Raw genomic sequence first — 15693 nt, 5'->3', positions numbered from 1 at the left:
CCAGTAATTGATCCAAGTCCTGAAGATCTAAACGAGCATCAGTATCCTCCGATGTTAACATCCAGAGACGTCCTGTAAGAGATTGCCACTGCGCGTGTACCAGTCCCCTCAAGCGGCAAACCTCTCAGGTCGTCCGGAAAAGTTCAGCGATTAAGTCTTGTAACAGAGTAGGGTCCTCTGAGAAGGGCTCCAGGGTAGTAGATCACCTGGAGAGCTGCACAGCTCCCATCCAAGTGGCAGGCGAACCCCCCTGGGCTCCAGCCTGGCTAGGAGAACGGTGAAGATGAGAGATAGCTGTCATAATGTCAGCCCTTGGCCCACAGAACCAGAAATCACCACAAAGTCATATAGAGTCCAAACAGATGGCTTTTACTGATCAAATAGGCATACAGTGCAAACGAATAAAATGACAGCTATGAGAGGCTCACTAGCTGGGAGATATTATAAGGCAGGAAAGGCGGGAGATTACACGCATGAATACAGTTTCCCAGGAGCTGAGTTCCCAGGCCTAGGTATGCGACCTTGGGGGGCAGACAATACAGCACAGAGACAGAGGCAATAACGAAACCGAGATAGCAGCCTGACAGGTGGGCATTTCTTAAAAATGAAATACTGAAGGCGCAATCCCAAACCATTCCTATGAGAAAGAAAAATGGGAGGAGCCTAAAGAGGCCAGGGTGGCTCCATTAACAGCTTTTTTAAAGAGTTGAGAAATAAAAAAGACTCATTTAGGAAGTGGAAGGAGGGCCTTATAACCAAAGAGGAATATAAACAAATAACTAGTGCTTGTAGGGAGAGTGTTAGGAAAGCTAAAGCTCAGTATGAACTTAGGCTAGCGAGAGATGCTAAGCACAACAAAAAAGGGTTCTTTTCCTATGTATAGAGTACGAGTAGGAACAAGGACAAGATAAGCCCATTGCGTGGACCAGAAAGTGAAATTGTAACAGGAGATGAAGAGAGGGCAGACCTCCTCAATTCCTACTTTTCCTCAGTCTTTTCTTGTGAGGGAAGTGGTGCTCAACATGGCATAAACAGAACATGTGATGAGGGAAGGGATTTGCAGCCTAGAATTGGCATTGGGGTAGTGCACAAACACCTGGTTTCTTTAAATGAAACAAAATCCTCTGGGCCAGATGAATTGCACCCAAGGGTACTCAAATGTAATTTTGGAACCTCTGTCCATTATTTTTGAAAAGTCTTGGCAAACAGGTGAGGTGCCAGAAGATTGGAGGCGAGCAAATATTGTCCCCATCTTCAAGAAGGGGAAAAAGGAGGATCCGGGTAACTACCGACTCATCAACTTGACTTCTATACCAGGAAAAGTGTTCGAACAAATCATCAAACAGTCAGTCCTTGAGCATTTAGAAAGGATGGATCTAATCACTAAGAGCCAGCACGGGTTTCTCAAGAATAAGTCATGTCATACTAATCTTATCTCCTTTTTTTGAGAAAGTTACTACCTTGCTGGATCAGGAGAATGCTGTAGACATAGTTTATCTAGATTTCAGTAAGGCTTTTGATAAGGTTCCACATAGTATTCTAGTTGACAAATTGGGAAAATGTGGTTTAGATCCTATTATTGTTAGGTGGATCTGCAACTGGTTGACAGATCGTACCCAAAGAGTGCTAGTTAATGGTTCCTCATCCACTTGGAGAGAAGTGACTAGTGGAGTTCCTCAGGGATCTGTGCTGGGCCCTGTGTTGTTCAAAATCTTTATAAATGATTTGGATGAAGGAATAGAGGGGATGCTTATTAAATTTGCAGATGATACTGAATTGGGAGGGGTAGCAAATACGGTAGAAGACAGAGCCAAGATGCAGGATGACCTTGACAGGCTGGAGAAGTGGGCTAGAACTAATAAAATGCCCTTCAACAAAGACAAATGTAAAGTTCTGCATTTAGGTAGGAAAAATCAAATGCATAATTATAGGATGGGGGAGACTTGTCTGGGCAGTAGTGTGTGTGAAAAGGATCTTGGGGTCTTAGTAGACCAAACACTGAACATGAGTCAGCATTGTGATGCGGTAGCTAAAAAGGCAAATGCAGTCTTGGGCTGCATCAACAGAAGTATAGTGTCCAGATCACGCAAAGTGATCGCTTACTCCGCTCTGGTTAGACCCCAACTAGAGTACTGTGTTCAGTTTTGGGCACCACAATTTAAAAAAGATGTAGACAAGCTGGAACGTGTCCAGAGGAGGGCAATAAAGATGGTGAGGGGTCTGGAGACCAAGTCCTATGAGGAAAGTTTGAAGGAGCTGGGTATGTTTAGCCTGCAGAGGAAAAGACTGAGAGGGGATATGATAACCATGTTCAAGTATTTGAGAGGCTGTCATATTGAGGATGGTGCCGAATTGTTTTCTGTTGCCCAAGAAAGTCGGACCAGAACCAACGGGTTGAAATTAAAAGAGTTTCCGTCTAGACATTAGGAAGAATTTTCTAACAGTTAGAGCGGTTCCTCAGTGGAACAGGCTTCCTCGGGAGGTGGTAAGCTCTCCTTCCCTGGAGGTTTTTAAGAAGAGGTTAGATGGCCATCTGTCAGCAATGCTGATTCTGTGACCTTAGGCAGATGATGAGAGGGAGGGCATCTTGGCCATCTTCTGGTCACTAGGTGTGGGGGGGAGGTAGTTGTGAATTTCCTGCATTGTGCAGGGGGTTGGACTTGATGACCCTGGTGGTCCCTTCCAACTCTATGATTCTATGACCCTGGTGGTACCTTCTAACTCTGTGATTCTGTGATTCCATTCTATGATTCCATGGTCTCTGTCGGCTGGAGATCAGTTGTAATAGCAGGGAATCTTCTGCTATTACCTGTTAGGTTGGCAACCCTAATAATGGCCAATCCATTCCTGGATTGGGGGGGAATCCACAAATGGTACACAGAGGCCTCTTTTGACCTTCAGTGCTGGCCTGGACAATCAAAGCGATTGTGCAGGGTTCTTTCCTTTCCGATCGCATGTTGATAACGCTAATCTCCTGGGCCTCCGGCTTTCAGCCCTGCACAAATCCCCACCAAATCTCATGCTTGCTGTTGCCCTCAGGAGAGCCAGGGAGGAAGGAAAATGTTTCTGTTATCGTTGCCATCTCCACAATTCATGACTTTCTGCAAGAGGAGGATGGGCCTTCACATACCACTCTCTTGTAATCCCTAGGCTTTAAAATGAGGCTGGGGAGGTGGAACTGGGATACTTTTACCCGTTTTAACACGCTGGAGCAAAATTAGGAGACAAGGAAGGGGGGGATAAACTGGAAAGAAATTAGAAGCTTTATTTTGGAAACATTGGCCATTTATTATTCATTGAGCGCCAGCTTGGTATAGTGGTTAATAGCAGTGGTTTGGAGCGGTAGAGTCTGATCTGGAGAACCGGGTTTGATTCCCCTCTCTTCCACATGAACGGTGGAGGCTAATCTGGTGAACTGGATTTGTTTCCCCTCTCCTCCACATGAAGCCAGCTGGGTGACCTTGGGCTAGTCACAGTTCTCTCAGGCCCATCTACCTCACAGGGTTGTGGGAAGGGAAGGGGAGGTGATTGTAAGCTGTTTTGATTCTTCCTTAAGTGGTAGAGAAAGGCAGCATATAAAAACCAACTCTTCTTCTTCTGCTGCTGCTGCTGCTGCTTCCTGGCTGTTTCCTCTCAGTCACCCTGCTGACTACTTCGTGGCTTTGCTTTATGCTTGCATTTTACGACCATCAGAGGCTGCCTTGCACTCCCTGCATGTTTTGCCCATGTTTTTCTGGATTTGCATTTAGCCAGCATCCAGGAAAGGTGGGAGAAATGCAGGGAAACATGCAGGGAGAGTGAGGCAACCTCTGACAGTCAGAAAATGCAAGCATAATCAAAGCAAAGCCCTGAAGTAGTCAGCAGGGTGACCACAAGGAAACAACCATGTTACCTAAATGCCTTTTTATCCCTGTATCAACAAGGGTTCTTTGCATGGTGTAGCGGCTAAGAGCGGTGGTTTGGAGCGGCAGACTCTGATCTGGAGAACCGGGTTTGATTCCCCACTCCACCACATGAGCTGTGGATGCTAATCTGTTGGACCGGGTTGGTTTCCACACTCCTACACATGAAGCCAGCTGGGTGACCTTAGGCTAGTCACAGCTCTCTCAGCCCACTGACCTCACAGGGTATCTGTTATGGGGAGGGGAAGGGAAGGTGATAGTAAGCCAGTTTGATTCTTCCTTAAGTGGTAGAGAAAGTTGGCACATAAACACCAACTCTTCTTCTTCGCTTATTTGAAAGGCTTGAAAGAGGCAAGGGGATGGATGATGGTTTGGTTTTCGGCTTCAAAGGGATGAGCTGGGGCAGATTGGGACACTGAACAAGCCCTGGAGAGGCTGAATGGAAAGGCCCTGCAGGGGACCTTTGGCCCCCTGGCTGTTGGCTGCCAGGGGGCCCTTCAGTTCAATAGCCCACTGAGATCATTCCCAGTAAGTTAAAGGGCCAGTCCACTCTTGTGAACGACCAGCATTGCCATGCGAGCATTTCAGCAGAGGCCTCAGGAATGGGAACCAGTGTGGTGCAGAAGTTAAGAGTGGCAGGTTCTAATATAGAGAACCGGGTTCAATTCTCCACTCTTCCACATGCAGCCTGCTGGGTGACCTTGGGCCAGTCACAGTTCTCTCAGAACTTTCTCAGCTCCACCTGCCTCACAAGGCATCTGTTGTGAAGGGTGAAAGGTGATTGCAAGCCCTGCTTAGCCCTTCAGCAGGAGACCACCAAGGAAGTCCAGGGTCGGTACGCAGAGGCAGGCAATGGCCAACCATCTCTATTTGCCTCTTGTCTTCACCTGGGGCCCAGGCTAGCCAGATCTCATAAGATTTCAAAAGGTATCCAGGGCCAGCCCTGCTTAGCCCTTTGATGGGAGACCACCAAAGAAGTCCAGGGCTGCTAGGCAGAGGAAGGCAATTGCAAACCACCTCTGGTCATCTCTTGCCTTGAAAACCAAGTGAAGGGTTGCCAAAAATCAGCTGTGATTGGGCAGCACTTTCTAGCAGAATCAACAGCCCTGAATTTCTGGCTTGTGTCGTGGAATTTGAGTCTCACCAACTCTGCCTTTTCTTCCAGAATCTCACGAGTTGCGCATGCCTCAGTTTGGTCCCAGCCGAGAATGCCACGGTCGTGCCTGGGAAATGCCCCAGCCCTGGTTGCCAAGAAGCCTTCCTGACATTCCTCTGCGTGATTTGTGTCTGCAGCATGATCGGCGCCATGGCGCAGACGCCCTCCGTCATCATTCTCATCAGGTGGGGGTCTTTTAGCGTTCAGCCTTGAGGGGGGGAGCAGAACCCTCGAAGGGTAGTGGGACACATGGTTATAATCTTACTGAGCATGAATGTTTCACTTAAGAGGGCTCTGAGCACAATGTACACACATGAACACATGAAGCTGCCTTATACTGAATCAGACCCTTGGTCCATCAAAGTCAGTATTGTCTACGCAGACCAGCAGCGGCTCTCCAGGGTCTCAGGCTGAGGTCTTTCACATCACCTTCTTCCTGGTGCCTTTAGCTGGAGATGCTGGGGATTGAACCTGGGACCTTCTGCATGCCAAGCAGATGCTCTACCACTGAGCCACAGCCCCTCCCCTGTTATTTTGCTGTCATCTTAGCGACATGGAAACTCCGTGGTACAGAGTGGTAAACTGCAGTCCTGCAGTCCAAGCTCTGCTCACGACCTGAGTTTGATCCCGACAGAAGTCAGTTTCAGGTAGCCGGCTCAAGGTTGACTCTGCCTTCCATCCTTCTGAGGTTGGTAAAATGAGTACCCAGCTTGCTGGGGGAAAGTGTAGACCAAAGCTTCTTAAACTGTGGGTCGCAACCCCATATGCAGTCGTGTAACTAAATGTGGGGGTCTCAAAAAATTTGGCAACAGTAAAACCAAAGAATTATTTTAAAATAAATTTCTTTATGATTTATTATCAGTAAATGTTTGATTTGTATACCTATTTTCTATACCTATATACCCGGGGTCATGTAAAAATTTCTCAGGTGAAAAGGGGTGGTGAGTGGAAAAAGTTTAAGAAGCCCTGATGTAGACAACTGCGGCAAACAACCCCACAAACATAGTCTGCCTAGTAAATGTTGTGATGTGACATCACCCCATGGTTCAGTAATGACCCGGTGCTTGCACAGAGGACTACCTTTACTTTTTAAAATCTTGACAACAACCTTGTAAGGTAGGACAGTGCTATTATTCACATGTTGCTGATGGGGAGATTGAAGTAATAGTAGGTTGCTGGGATGGCGAGAATCAAACAGGGGACTTTGTGATTCACAGCTCAGAGCCAATGTACAAAAATCCTTGCATCTCCCACAGGTACTTATATGTACTGAGTTTACATGTATGTAAGTTTCCTCAACAGGGCAAATAGTGGCTTGTGGGACCATTTGAGGTGAGAGGAAATGGTGTTTGTGTGTGGGGGAGAAGGCTGAATTCCCTTCTCTCCACACACCGTGGTGTTGATCCAAATGGGGCCCATGCATACCTGGGAATTAAATTCCAAGCATAGGATGCCAGAACACATCTGTCAACAGCCCATGTGCAGAGGTTGTCAGGTGTGAATTGGCCCTCAGACTCTGTGCTGCACCAGATGTGGCAGAGGTGGATGAAACTGAGTATACTGCAGTACACCCAGGGCTACTAGCCGGCAAATCTGTCACAGTTGCGGTTTTATGTTGTATTATCAACTCTTTGGAGCCCCGTGGCGCAGAGTGTTAAGCTGCAGTACTGCAGTCAAAAGCTCTGCTCACGACCTGAGTTCCCGACGGAAGTCGGTTTCAGGTAGCCGGCTCAAGGTTGACTCAGCCTTCCATCCTTCCGAGGTCGGTAAAATGAGGACCCAGCTTGCTGGGGGTAAAGGGAAGGTGACTGGGGAAGGCACTGGCAAACCACCCCGCAAACAAAGTCTGCCTAGGAAACGTCGGGATGTGACGTCACCCCATGGGTCAGGAATGACCCGGTGCTTGCACAAGGGACCTTTACCTTATCAACTCTTTTGATTTTTGCGTTTGCTCATTATTACACTGTAATACATGTTTTGCAATTTATCTGAACATTTGTTGTTACTACTATTGCGTAAAACTTTGGAGTAGCTACAAGTGATTAGATAAACGCCGTGTAACCTCTGGTTAGAACAACTGCCATAATATGAGAAATGAACACACTTCTAAGGCCTTAACTGGATTAGACCAAAGATCTGTCTAGTCCAGTAGCCTGACTGGGGAAAGCCAACTGTTTTCAAAAGCTAATGAGCACCAAATGGTGTAGGGAACAGGTCTTCCCAGTTTGCAGGTTGCCAGCATTTGGTACTCAGAGGTATGCTGCCCCTGAACATGGGGGTTCCATTTAGGTGTCATCTAGCCAACATAGTCACTGATAGACCTTTCTGACCTGAATTGGTTTCACCCTCTTTATTTTTTTTATAATAATATTTTTATTTTCCAAAACATTTTATCTTTAATATATTTGTAATTTCAACAATAATTAATTATTTTTTACTTTTTAACTTGATGACTTTTATTATTGTTGTTATGTGTGTTTATATGTTTTGGTTTCACCCTCTTTAGTTGCCAAATTCCTGCGTGGTGTAGTGGTTAAGAGCGGTGGTTTGGAGCAGTGGACTCTGATCTGGAGAATCGGGTTTGATTCCCCACTCCTCCACAAGAGTGGCAGAGGCTAATCTGGTGAACTGGATTTGTTTCCCCACTCCTACACATGACGCCAGCTTGGTGACCTTGGGCTAGTTACAGTTCTCTCAATCCCACCTACCTCACAGGGGAGGGGAGGGCAATTGTAAGCCAGTTTGAGTCTGCCTTAAGTGGTAGAGACAGTCAGCTTACAAAAACCAACTCTTCTTCTTCCTGCAAAATTGCTCATAGCAGCTTCGGAAGGGGGGACTAAACATTTTGCAAAGTCAAAATCAGCAAAACATGTAAATAAATAAGCTGAAGTAATGATGAAAACAATTCTGCTGAAGGTAATGATACAAGCAGAAAGTGAAAGTACTGAAATTACCCAAATAACCAACCTAAATGCCTGAATAGATGAGGTTTAAGTGCCAGGTGAAAATCTTGCTGACTGGCAAGGTGCTAAGTGAAAAGCATGCTGCTGAGGTATCCCAAGAATGAAGGCCCTCCTTGCAAGCAGAAGGCAAGCAGCGGTCTCTGATCTCTGTCGCCGCTAGCAAACAGTTGCAAGTACCCACTTCGTGGCGCAGTTCTGCTACAGGGCTCTGCACGGGTTTGCTGCTTCCAGTCTTCAAAGGCAGCCCCGAATACAACGAGGTGCAGTAGTCTAACCGGGAAGTGATCAGAGCTTGAGTATCCACAGCCAGACATTGCTTTCTTATAGATTACCTGAGTTCTAGTGTTCTGAGAAAGGGAGAAAAAGTTGCTCTTTCCACTCTTCTACTGTTCATAACACATTCACAACTCCCCACCAGTGGATTTTTTCCCATACTAAAATGCCCTGACCTGGATAGCCCAGGCTAGCCTAATCTCGTCAGATCTGAGAAGCTAAGGAGGGTCGACTCTGGCTAGTATTTGGACCTCCAAGACCTCCAAGGAATATCAGGCAGGCAATGGCAGACCACCTCTGAACATCTCCTGCCTTAAAAACCCCACCAGAATCATAGAACCATAGAGTTGGGGGTAACCACCAGAGGTCATCTGGTCCAACCCCCTGCACAATGTAGAAAATTCATCACTACCTCCCCACACACACACACCCAGTAACCCCCTACTCCATGCTCAGAAGATGGCAAGAAGCCCTCCAGGATCCCTGGCCAATCTGGCCACGAGCAAAATTGCTTCCTGAACCCAAAGTGGCAATCAGCATTTCCCTGAGCATGTAAGAACAAAACCACGAGAATCAAGAACTGATACAACCCTTCCTGCCTTCCCTCTCATAATTTGCTTAAGTTCAAAGAATCAGCATTGCTGACAGATGGTCATCTAGCCTCTGCTTAAGAAGAAGATGAAGAAGAGTTGGTTCTTATATGCTGACTTTCTCTACCACTTAAGGAAGAATCAAACCAGCTTACAATCACCTTCCCTTCCCCTCCCCACAACAGACATCCTGTGAGGTAGGTGGGGCTGAGAGAGCTCGAAGAGAGCTGTGATTAGCCCAAGGTCATCCAGCTGGCTTCATGTGTAGGAGTGGGGAAAGCAACCCGGTTCTCCAGATTAGCCTAAGTCACTCATGTGGAGGAGTGGGGAATCAAACCCAGTCCTCCAGATTAGAGTCCACCTCTCCAAACCACCACTCTTAACTATTACACCACACTGGCTCTCCAAACCCTCCAAAGAAGTCATAGGGAAAGTGTTAATGAGCCCCCCTTGATATATATCTGCAACTGAGGGTAACACTTCACGCATCAGACAAAGTGGTCTCTGGCACACGACAGCTTCTGCTGGAATCGAGGTTCTTATACCAAGAGTGTTTTGATCCATTTGCGATCCATCCTCCCCACTGCAGAAGGTAGCATTTAATTTCCAGGCGGGAGGTTTAGGCTAATTTTATGTGCCGCTTTCTGTTTAATGTTGCAAGGTGCTGGAATAGAACTGTCCCTGCTGTTCTGCTGTCGTATAACAGAGCTGCTTTGTGGGGGCATGAAAGATGACCAGCAGACGCTAATTGCTGCTTCCTGCGAAGGTATCTTGCCAGCCAGACATCAGAGCAGGGCGCTGTGATTAGTACCTCCGGCTTTCATCTCCCCGCTTTGAAGCGAGTTCAAAAACTCATTTCCCTTTCGTGAGCCATCCCTTTCAGTCCCGGGAAATGCCTTAGCCAAATGTGGCTGGCACGTTCCACTGGAACATGTCGATTCAAGGATATAATACTGACTTCTCTCTCTGCTATTTTGCAATCATAGAGTCATAACATTGGAAACGACCACGAGGGTCATCTAGACCAACCCCCCACCCAATGCAGGCAAATCACAACTATGAGAGTCAGCATGGTGTCGTGGTTAAGAGCAGTGGTTTGGAGCGGTGGACTCTAATCTGGAGAACTGGGTTTGATTCCCCACTCCTCCACATGAGCGGCAGAGGCTAATCTGGTGAACCGTGTTGGTTTCCCCACTCCTACACACGAAGCCAGCTGGGTGACCTTGGGCTAGTCACAGCTCTCTTAGAGCACTGTCAGCCCCACCTACCTCACAGGGTGTCTGTTGTGGGGAGGGGAAGGGAAGGTGATTGTAAGCCAGTTTGATTCTTCCTTAAGTGGTAGAGAAAGTTGGCATATTAAAGACCAACTCTTATTCTTCCTCTTCTTCTCCCCCCCCCACACCCCCAGTGACCCCTACTCCATGCCCAAAGATGGGGGGGGGGAGACCCTCCAGGATCCCTGGTCAATCTGGCCTGGAGAAAAATTGCTTCCTGACCCCAAAGTGGTGATTGGCATTCCCTGGGCATGTAAGAAAGGGCCACAAGAGCCAAGCACTAACTCATCCTTTCCTGCCCTCCCTCTCATGATCTACCTAAGTTCACAGAACCAGCCTTACTGTCAGATGGCCATCGAGCCTCTGCTTAAAAACATCTGAAGAAGGAGAGCCCACCACCTCCCAAGGAAGCCTGTTCCACTGAGAAACCGCTCAAACTGTCAGAAAGTTGGTTCTTGTAGGTTATCCGGGCTGTGTAACCGTGATAACCTACAAGAACCAATGAACTCTGACCGTGAAAGCCTTCGACAATATTTTGTCAGAAAGTTCTTTGTAATGTTTAGTCAAAAATTCCTTTGATTTAATTTCAACCTGTTGGTTCTGATCCGACCTTCTGGAGCAACAAAAAACAATCTCTTCCTCCTCCCTGTGATACTCCAGGGGTTTTTCTTAAGAACAATTTCCCGTTGACTCTCTAATGATATAGCCAGGATAGCTTTAAAAGAAAACAAGGTAGAGGCAGCATACTCTTGAGTGGCAGATGCTTGGCCACACGAGAAAGGGAAAGTGGCAACTGTCACGTCCTGCATTTTGTTCGTTTAGATATTTATACCCTATTTTTCTCCCTAAAGGGGATCCAAAGCACCTTACAACATTGTTCAACCCCCCATATTTTATTCTGACATTAACAACCCTAGTAGAACATAAGAACATAAGAAAGGCCCTGCTGCATCAGACCCAGGCCCATCAAGTCCAGCAGTCTGTTCACACAGTGGCCAACCAGGTGCCTCTAGGAAGCCCACAAACAAGACGACTGCAGCAACATTATGCTTCCTGTGTTTCACAGTACCTAATATAATAGGCATGCTCCTCTGAGACTGGAGAGAACAGGTATGCATCATGACTAGTACCCACTTTGACCAGTAACCATGGATAACCCTCTCCTCCATGAACATGTCCACTCCCCTCTTAAAGCCTTCCAAGTTGGCAGCCATCACCACATCATGAGGCAGGGAGTTCCACAATTTAACTATAGAAAAGAGCAAGAATCCAGTAGCACCTTAAAGTCTAACAAAATTTCTGGCAAGGTTTTGTGAGCCACAGCTCACTTCTTCAGATAACAGCTAGAATGTGAGTCCATCGATCCTTACATAGAGATCAGTGAATTAGACACACAAGTGCAATGTAAATGTCAAAAGCAAGTAAATGACATTAGCAGGCGTGATTGGATCAGGTGTGATATGCAGAGGGGTAGTAGGCGTGGAGAAATAAGCGCTGGTAATGAGACAGGAATTCCAGATCTCTATTCAGTCCAGGAGAATGCATTGTCTTGAGCACCACTGTCTTGAGCTTTTTGTTAGTCTTGAAGGTGCTACTGGACTTTTGCCCTTTTCTACTGCTGTTGACAGACTAACACGGCTACCCATCATGAACAACAACCCTGCAAGGTAGGTTAGGTTGAGAAACAGTGAGTGTGTCGTACTCAGGCAGGAGTGTAGCGTGCAGGCAGTAACCAGGCCCAAGGCTTGGCCTCTGGTTTCAACAACAGCAATGGGAGTACTGTGTTGACCAGAGCCTGACGCAGGCTTTTCTCTTCCCGTGGACTGGGCTAGACCAAGGTAATTAGCAGGTAAAGGAGTAGAGGCACTTACCAGTCCAATCTCCTTGTCTCTCAGATCAGGCATCAGCTTGCACTCCGGGGTTGACTGAGATGACTTCGGTTGCTGGAGCTTCTTTCAGTCAGTGGCCTTCAACATGTGTTGAACCCATAAGAACTCTGGCAATCTGCCTGGCCTTTTATCAGCCTTGCGGTTCCAGCATTTTCCACTCCTCCCTGATTAGGCTTGATTGTCTTTGCTCTCTCTCTCAAGGCCCACCTGGCCTTTTGCCTTCGTTCCCTTAATCGAAGCCGGGCCTCGATTCTCTGCTTCTCAGCCGGCTTGGGAGAACTTGCAGGCGAGGAGTCCTGCTCTTCTTGCTGTTCTGTTTGCTGCCAGAATGAGCAGCCCTCATCCCCTGCCATGGGCCTTGGTGGCTCTGATGCCCGTTCCTGCTGTTCCAGTGCAGTCATTGGAGGAACGGGCCCAGGTTCCCACTCCTCCTCTTCCTCAGAGGAGGAGGGCAGCTCAGGTTGGCCTACGACAGAGTGGCCCGAGGTCACCCTGTGGGCTTCCAAAGCAGGGTGGAAATTCGAACCCAGTTCTCCCAGATGCTGGTCTGATGCTTTAACCACTACACCATGCTTCCTCTGGGTTTGCACCCAGTTCGCCATGGATAGAAAATGGAAGTCGATATCACCTCCAGATGTTGATGAATGGAAGGAAAAGCTGTCTGAATATACAATCATGGCCAAATGACCAATTTAGCTGTCAATGATCAACAGCATGAGTTGTTTTATGAAAACTGGAAATTCTATTATCAATATGTAAAGGATTAATAATAGATGATGTTAGAAGTATAGAAGATATCAAAAGGATAGAACTGATATTAAATTTTGACATCTTTATCAATTATCTTTTTAAGCTGGGAAAGCTGTTTGGATATGGGTAAACCATGTACCGCAAAACACAAACATATGTATGTAACATATTGTTTATCTTTTTTTTGTCTTTTCTTTATTTTTTGACTTTTTCCCTTTCCTGTACTTTTCTTTTCCCTTTCCCTTTAGATTAAAAATAAATAAATTTTCAGAGAGTTTTTTTTTTTAAAATCATTTTAGAAGATAAGTCATGAATAACACTGCTTAAATGCCTTAACTTATCTGGCGGTTCCAGCTGGAACAATTTTTTTTAGACCTACGGCGGCTGGAATGGGAGGGAAGAAAGCAAATGTAATGATTCGGTTCCCCTGAAGGGATGACGGTGTCATTGTGGTTGACAGCAAAGCATCGCGGGGGGAGTGGGGATCTGTTAAATAAAGGCGCTTGGCAACAGGAATCAATTTTTTGCTTGGCTGTCTCCTCTGAACAGAACAGTGAGCCCAGAGCTGAAGTCTTATGCCTTGGGTGTCCTCTTCCTCCTTCTCCGTTTGTTAGGTAAGTGAAAACCGAAGCGTCCTTCCTCTTTTCTCCCCACCGCTACTTGAACACAAATCTGGGTTCACTTTCACCCTTGTCAGGGCTCGAACCGGAGACTCAGGGAATGCCCTGGAAGGACGGAGCCTGTGGCCACGCCCAAGCAGCATCCAAGAAAAACCGCTCATCACAGTGGCAGGCTTCCTTATATCAAAGGGCAGGCCTGATCATGTGATGCTCCTAGCTGCCTAGGAAAGTGTTCCCTGCTGAATTATAGAATCATAGAGTTGGAAGGGACCACGAGGGTCATCTAGTCCAACCCCCTGCACAATGCAGGAAATGCACAATTCCCCTTCCCCCCCCCCCACACCCAGTGATCAATGCCCAGAAGATGGGGAAAAAACCCATCCAGGATCCCTGGCCAATGAGGCCTGGGGGGAAATTGCTTCCTGACCCTAAAGTGCTGATTGACAATTCCCTGAGCATGTAAGAAAGGGCCATGAGAGCTAATCACTGATATAAACTTTCCTCCTTCTCATAATCTGCCTAAGTTCACAGAATCAGAATTGCTTACAGATGGCCATCTAGCCTCTGCTTAAAAACCTCCAAAGAAGGAGAGCCCGCCACCTTCTGAGGAAGCCTGTTCCACTGAGGAACTGCTCTAACTGTCAAAAAGTTCTTCCTAATGTATAGCCGGAAATTCTTTTGATTTAATTTCAACCCATTGGTTCTGGTCTGACCTTCTGGGGCAACAGAAAACAACTGCACCATCCTCTATATGACAGCCCTTCAAGTACTTGAAGATGATTATCATATCACCTCTCCAGGCTAAACATACCAAGCTCCTTCAACCTTTCCTCATAGGACTTGGTCTCCAGTTTGAACTGAGCCAGTAGGAGAGGTCCTCTGCCTTTGTCTAGCGAGCACATTTTAATCAAGTCCCATTTCGAAGAAGCTCAGATCAGCATATCATGGTTCTCCCTTACTCCTTTTGTCCTCACAACAATCCTGCAAGGTAGGTTAGGTGGAAAGAGAATGACTGGTGCCAAATCCCCATGGCAGAATGGGGATTTGAACCCAGGTGTTTCAGATCCTAGTCTAACCACTACACCACACTAACGAAGGGGTGCAGCCAACATTGCACCTTTGCTAGCAACCCACACTTTCTGGGAACTGTACCACCAATTTTTCTTCTTCCTTTCAATTTATCGGCTCTTCCCTTTTCCTAAGGGCCAGTTCATTAATTCAATCATGTTAAAGCTGCTTAAGCCAGTATTTTATTTTATTTACCTGTTTATTTAAACATTTATATGCCACCTCTCCAGAGACCTGCTTTCGAGACCTCTCTTAATAAGATAACATACCACTTCTCAGGAAGGGGTCAATTCTAAGAGCATAGTCAACTGAAAGGCACTGACCTGCTTCAGGGGTGTGTGAGTTAAATTCACCTCCTTCCCCCCTACCCACAGGCCCATAGAAGAATACCCCATCTCAACCTAGCCCCATTCTTTTGGTGTATTGATCCACATGGGGGCCAGGTTCAGCAGTAGAGATAGGATTATATTGTGTGTATTGCATTTTGTGCATATTGTGTTTATATATTGGTCTTACATGGATATTCTTTTCCAAGGTCACTTCCACATGAGTGTTTTGCTTTGGCTTGGTCTAAAATGGCAGGATCCCCCCCCCCAAGTTTCCACATAACTATATCCCAGTCACCCTCCAATCATTCACCTCCATGTTTCCCCCTGCTTTGGTCTGTTCTTTCCAAAACCAGCAAGACCTTTCCAGAAAAATTTCCAGAAAGGTGATACTCAAAGCAGCTTTGTCCACCACAGAGACAGGAAAGTACAGATTTCCACACCTTCCCAACTATATTGACGCCATTTGCCCTCATGCCTGCCGTTCTACCCCCTGCTTCCAGTGGATTTGCTGGATTTTTAAAAAAAAATCAGTGATAGCTGTATCTCTATAACATTATTACATTGTAGCAGTAAAGCTACTACAAGCATACCTTGGAGATATTGCAGGTTTGGTTCCAGACCACTGCAATAAAATGAGTCACATTAATTTTTTGGTTTCCCAGTGCATTTAAAAGTTATGTTTACACTGTACTGTAGTCTATTAAGTGTGCAATAGCATTATGTCTAAAAACAATAATGAAAAAGTTTGAAATATTGCAAGAATTACCAAAATGTGACAGAAACACGAAGTGAGCATATACTGTTGGGGAAATGGCGCCGATAGACTTGCTCAAAAACACAATATCTGCAAGATGCAATAAAGTGAAGCGCAATAAAATG

The 15693-nt window shown here is 46.4% G+C and overlaps 1 protein-coding gene across 1 annotated transcript in view; it reads left to right on the top strand.

Moving 5' to 3' along the window:
* Window positions 1–15693, top strand: part of SLCO3A1 (solute carrier organic anion transporter family member 3A1) — a 179762-nt gene that overhangs the window by 162251 nt on the left and 1818 nt on the right. The window contains exons 8-9 of the mRNA XM_056865863.1: window positions 5068–5243; window positions 13347–13411. Of these exons, the coding sequence (XP_056721841.1) occupies window positions 5068–5243; window positions 13347–13411 (241 nt within the window). The remainder of the gene's footprint in view (window positions 1–5067; window positions 5244–13346; window positions 13412–15693) is intronic.

The sequence above is a fragment of the Euleptes europaea genome, chromosome 20 (assembly GCF_029931775.1).
Source record: "Euleptes europaea isolate rEulEur1 chromosome 20, rEulEur1.hap1, whole genome shotgun sequence".
NCBI lineage: Eukaryota > Metazoa > Chordata > Lepidosauria > Squamata > Sphaerodactylidae > Euleptes > Euleptes europaea.
This window is presented reverse-complemented; position numbering and strand designations above follow the sequence as displayed.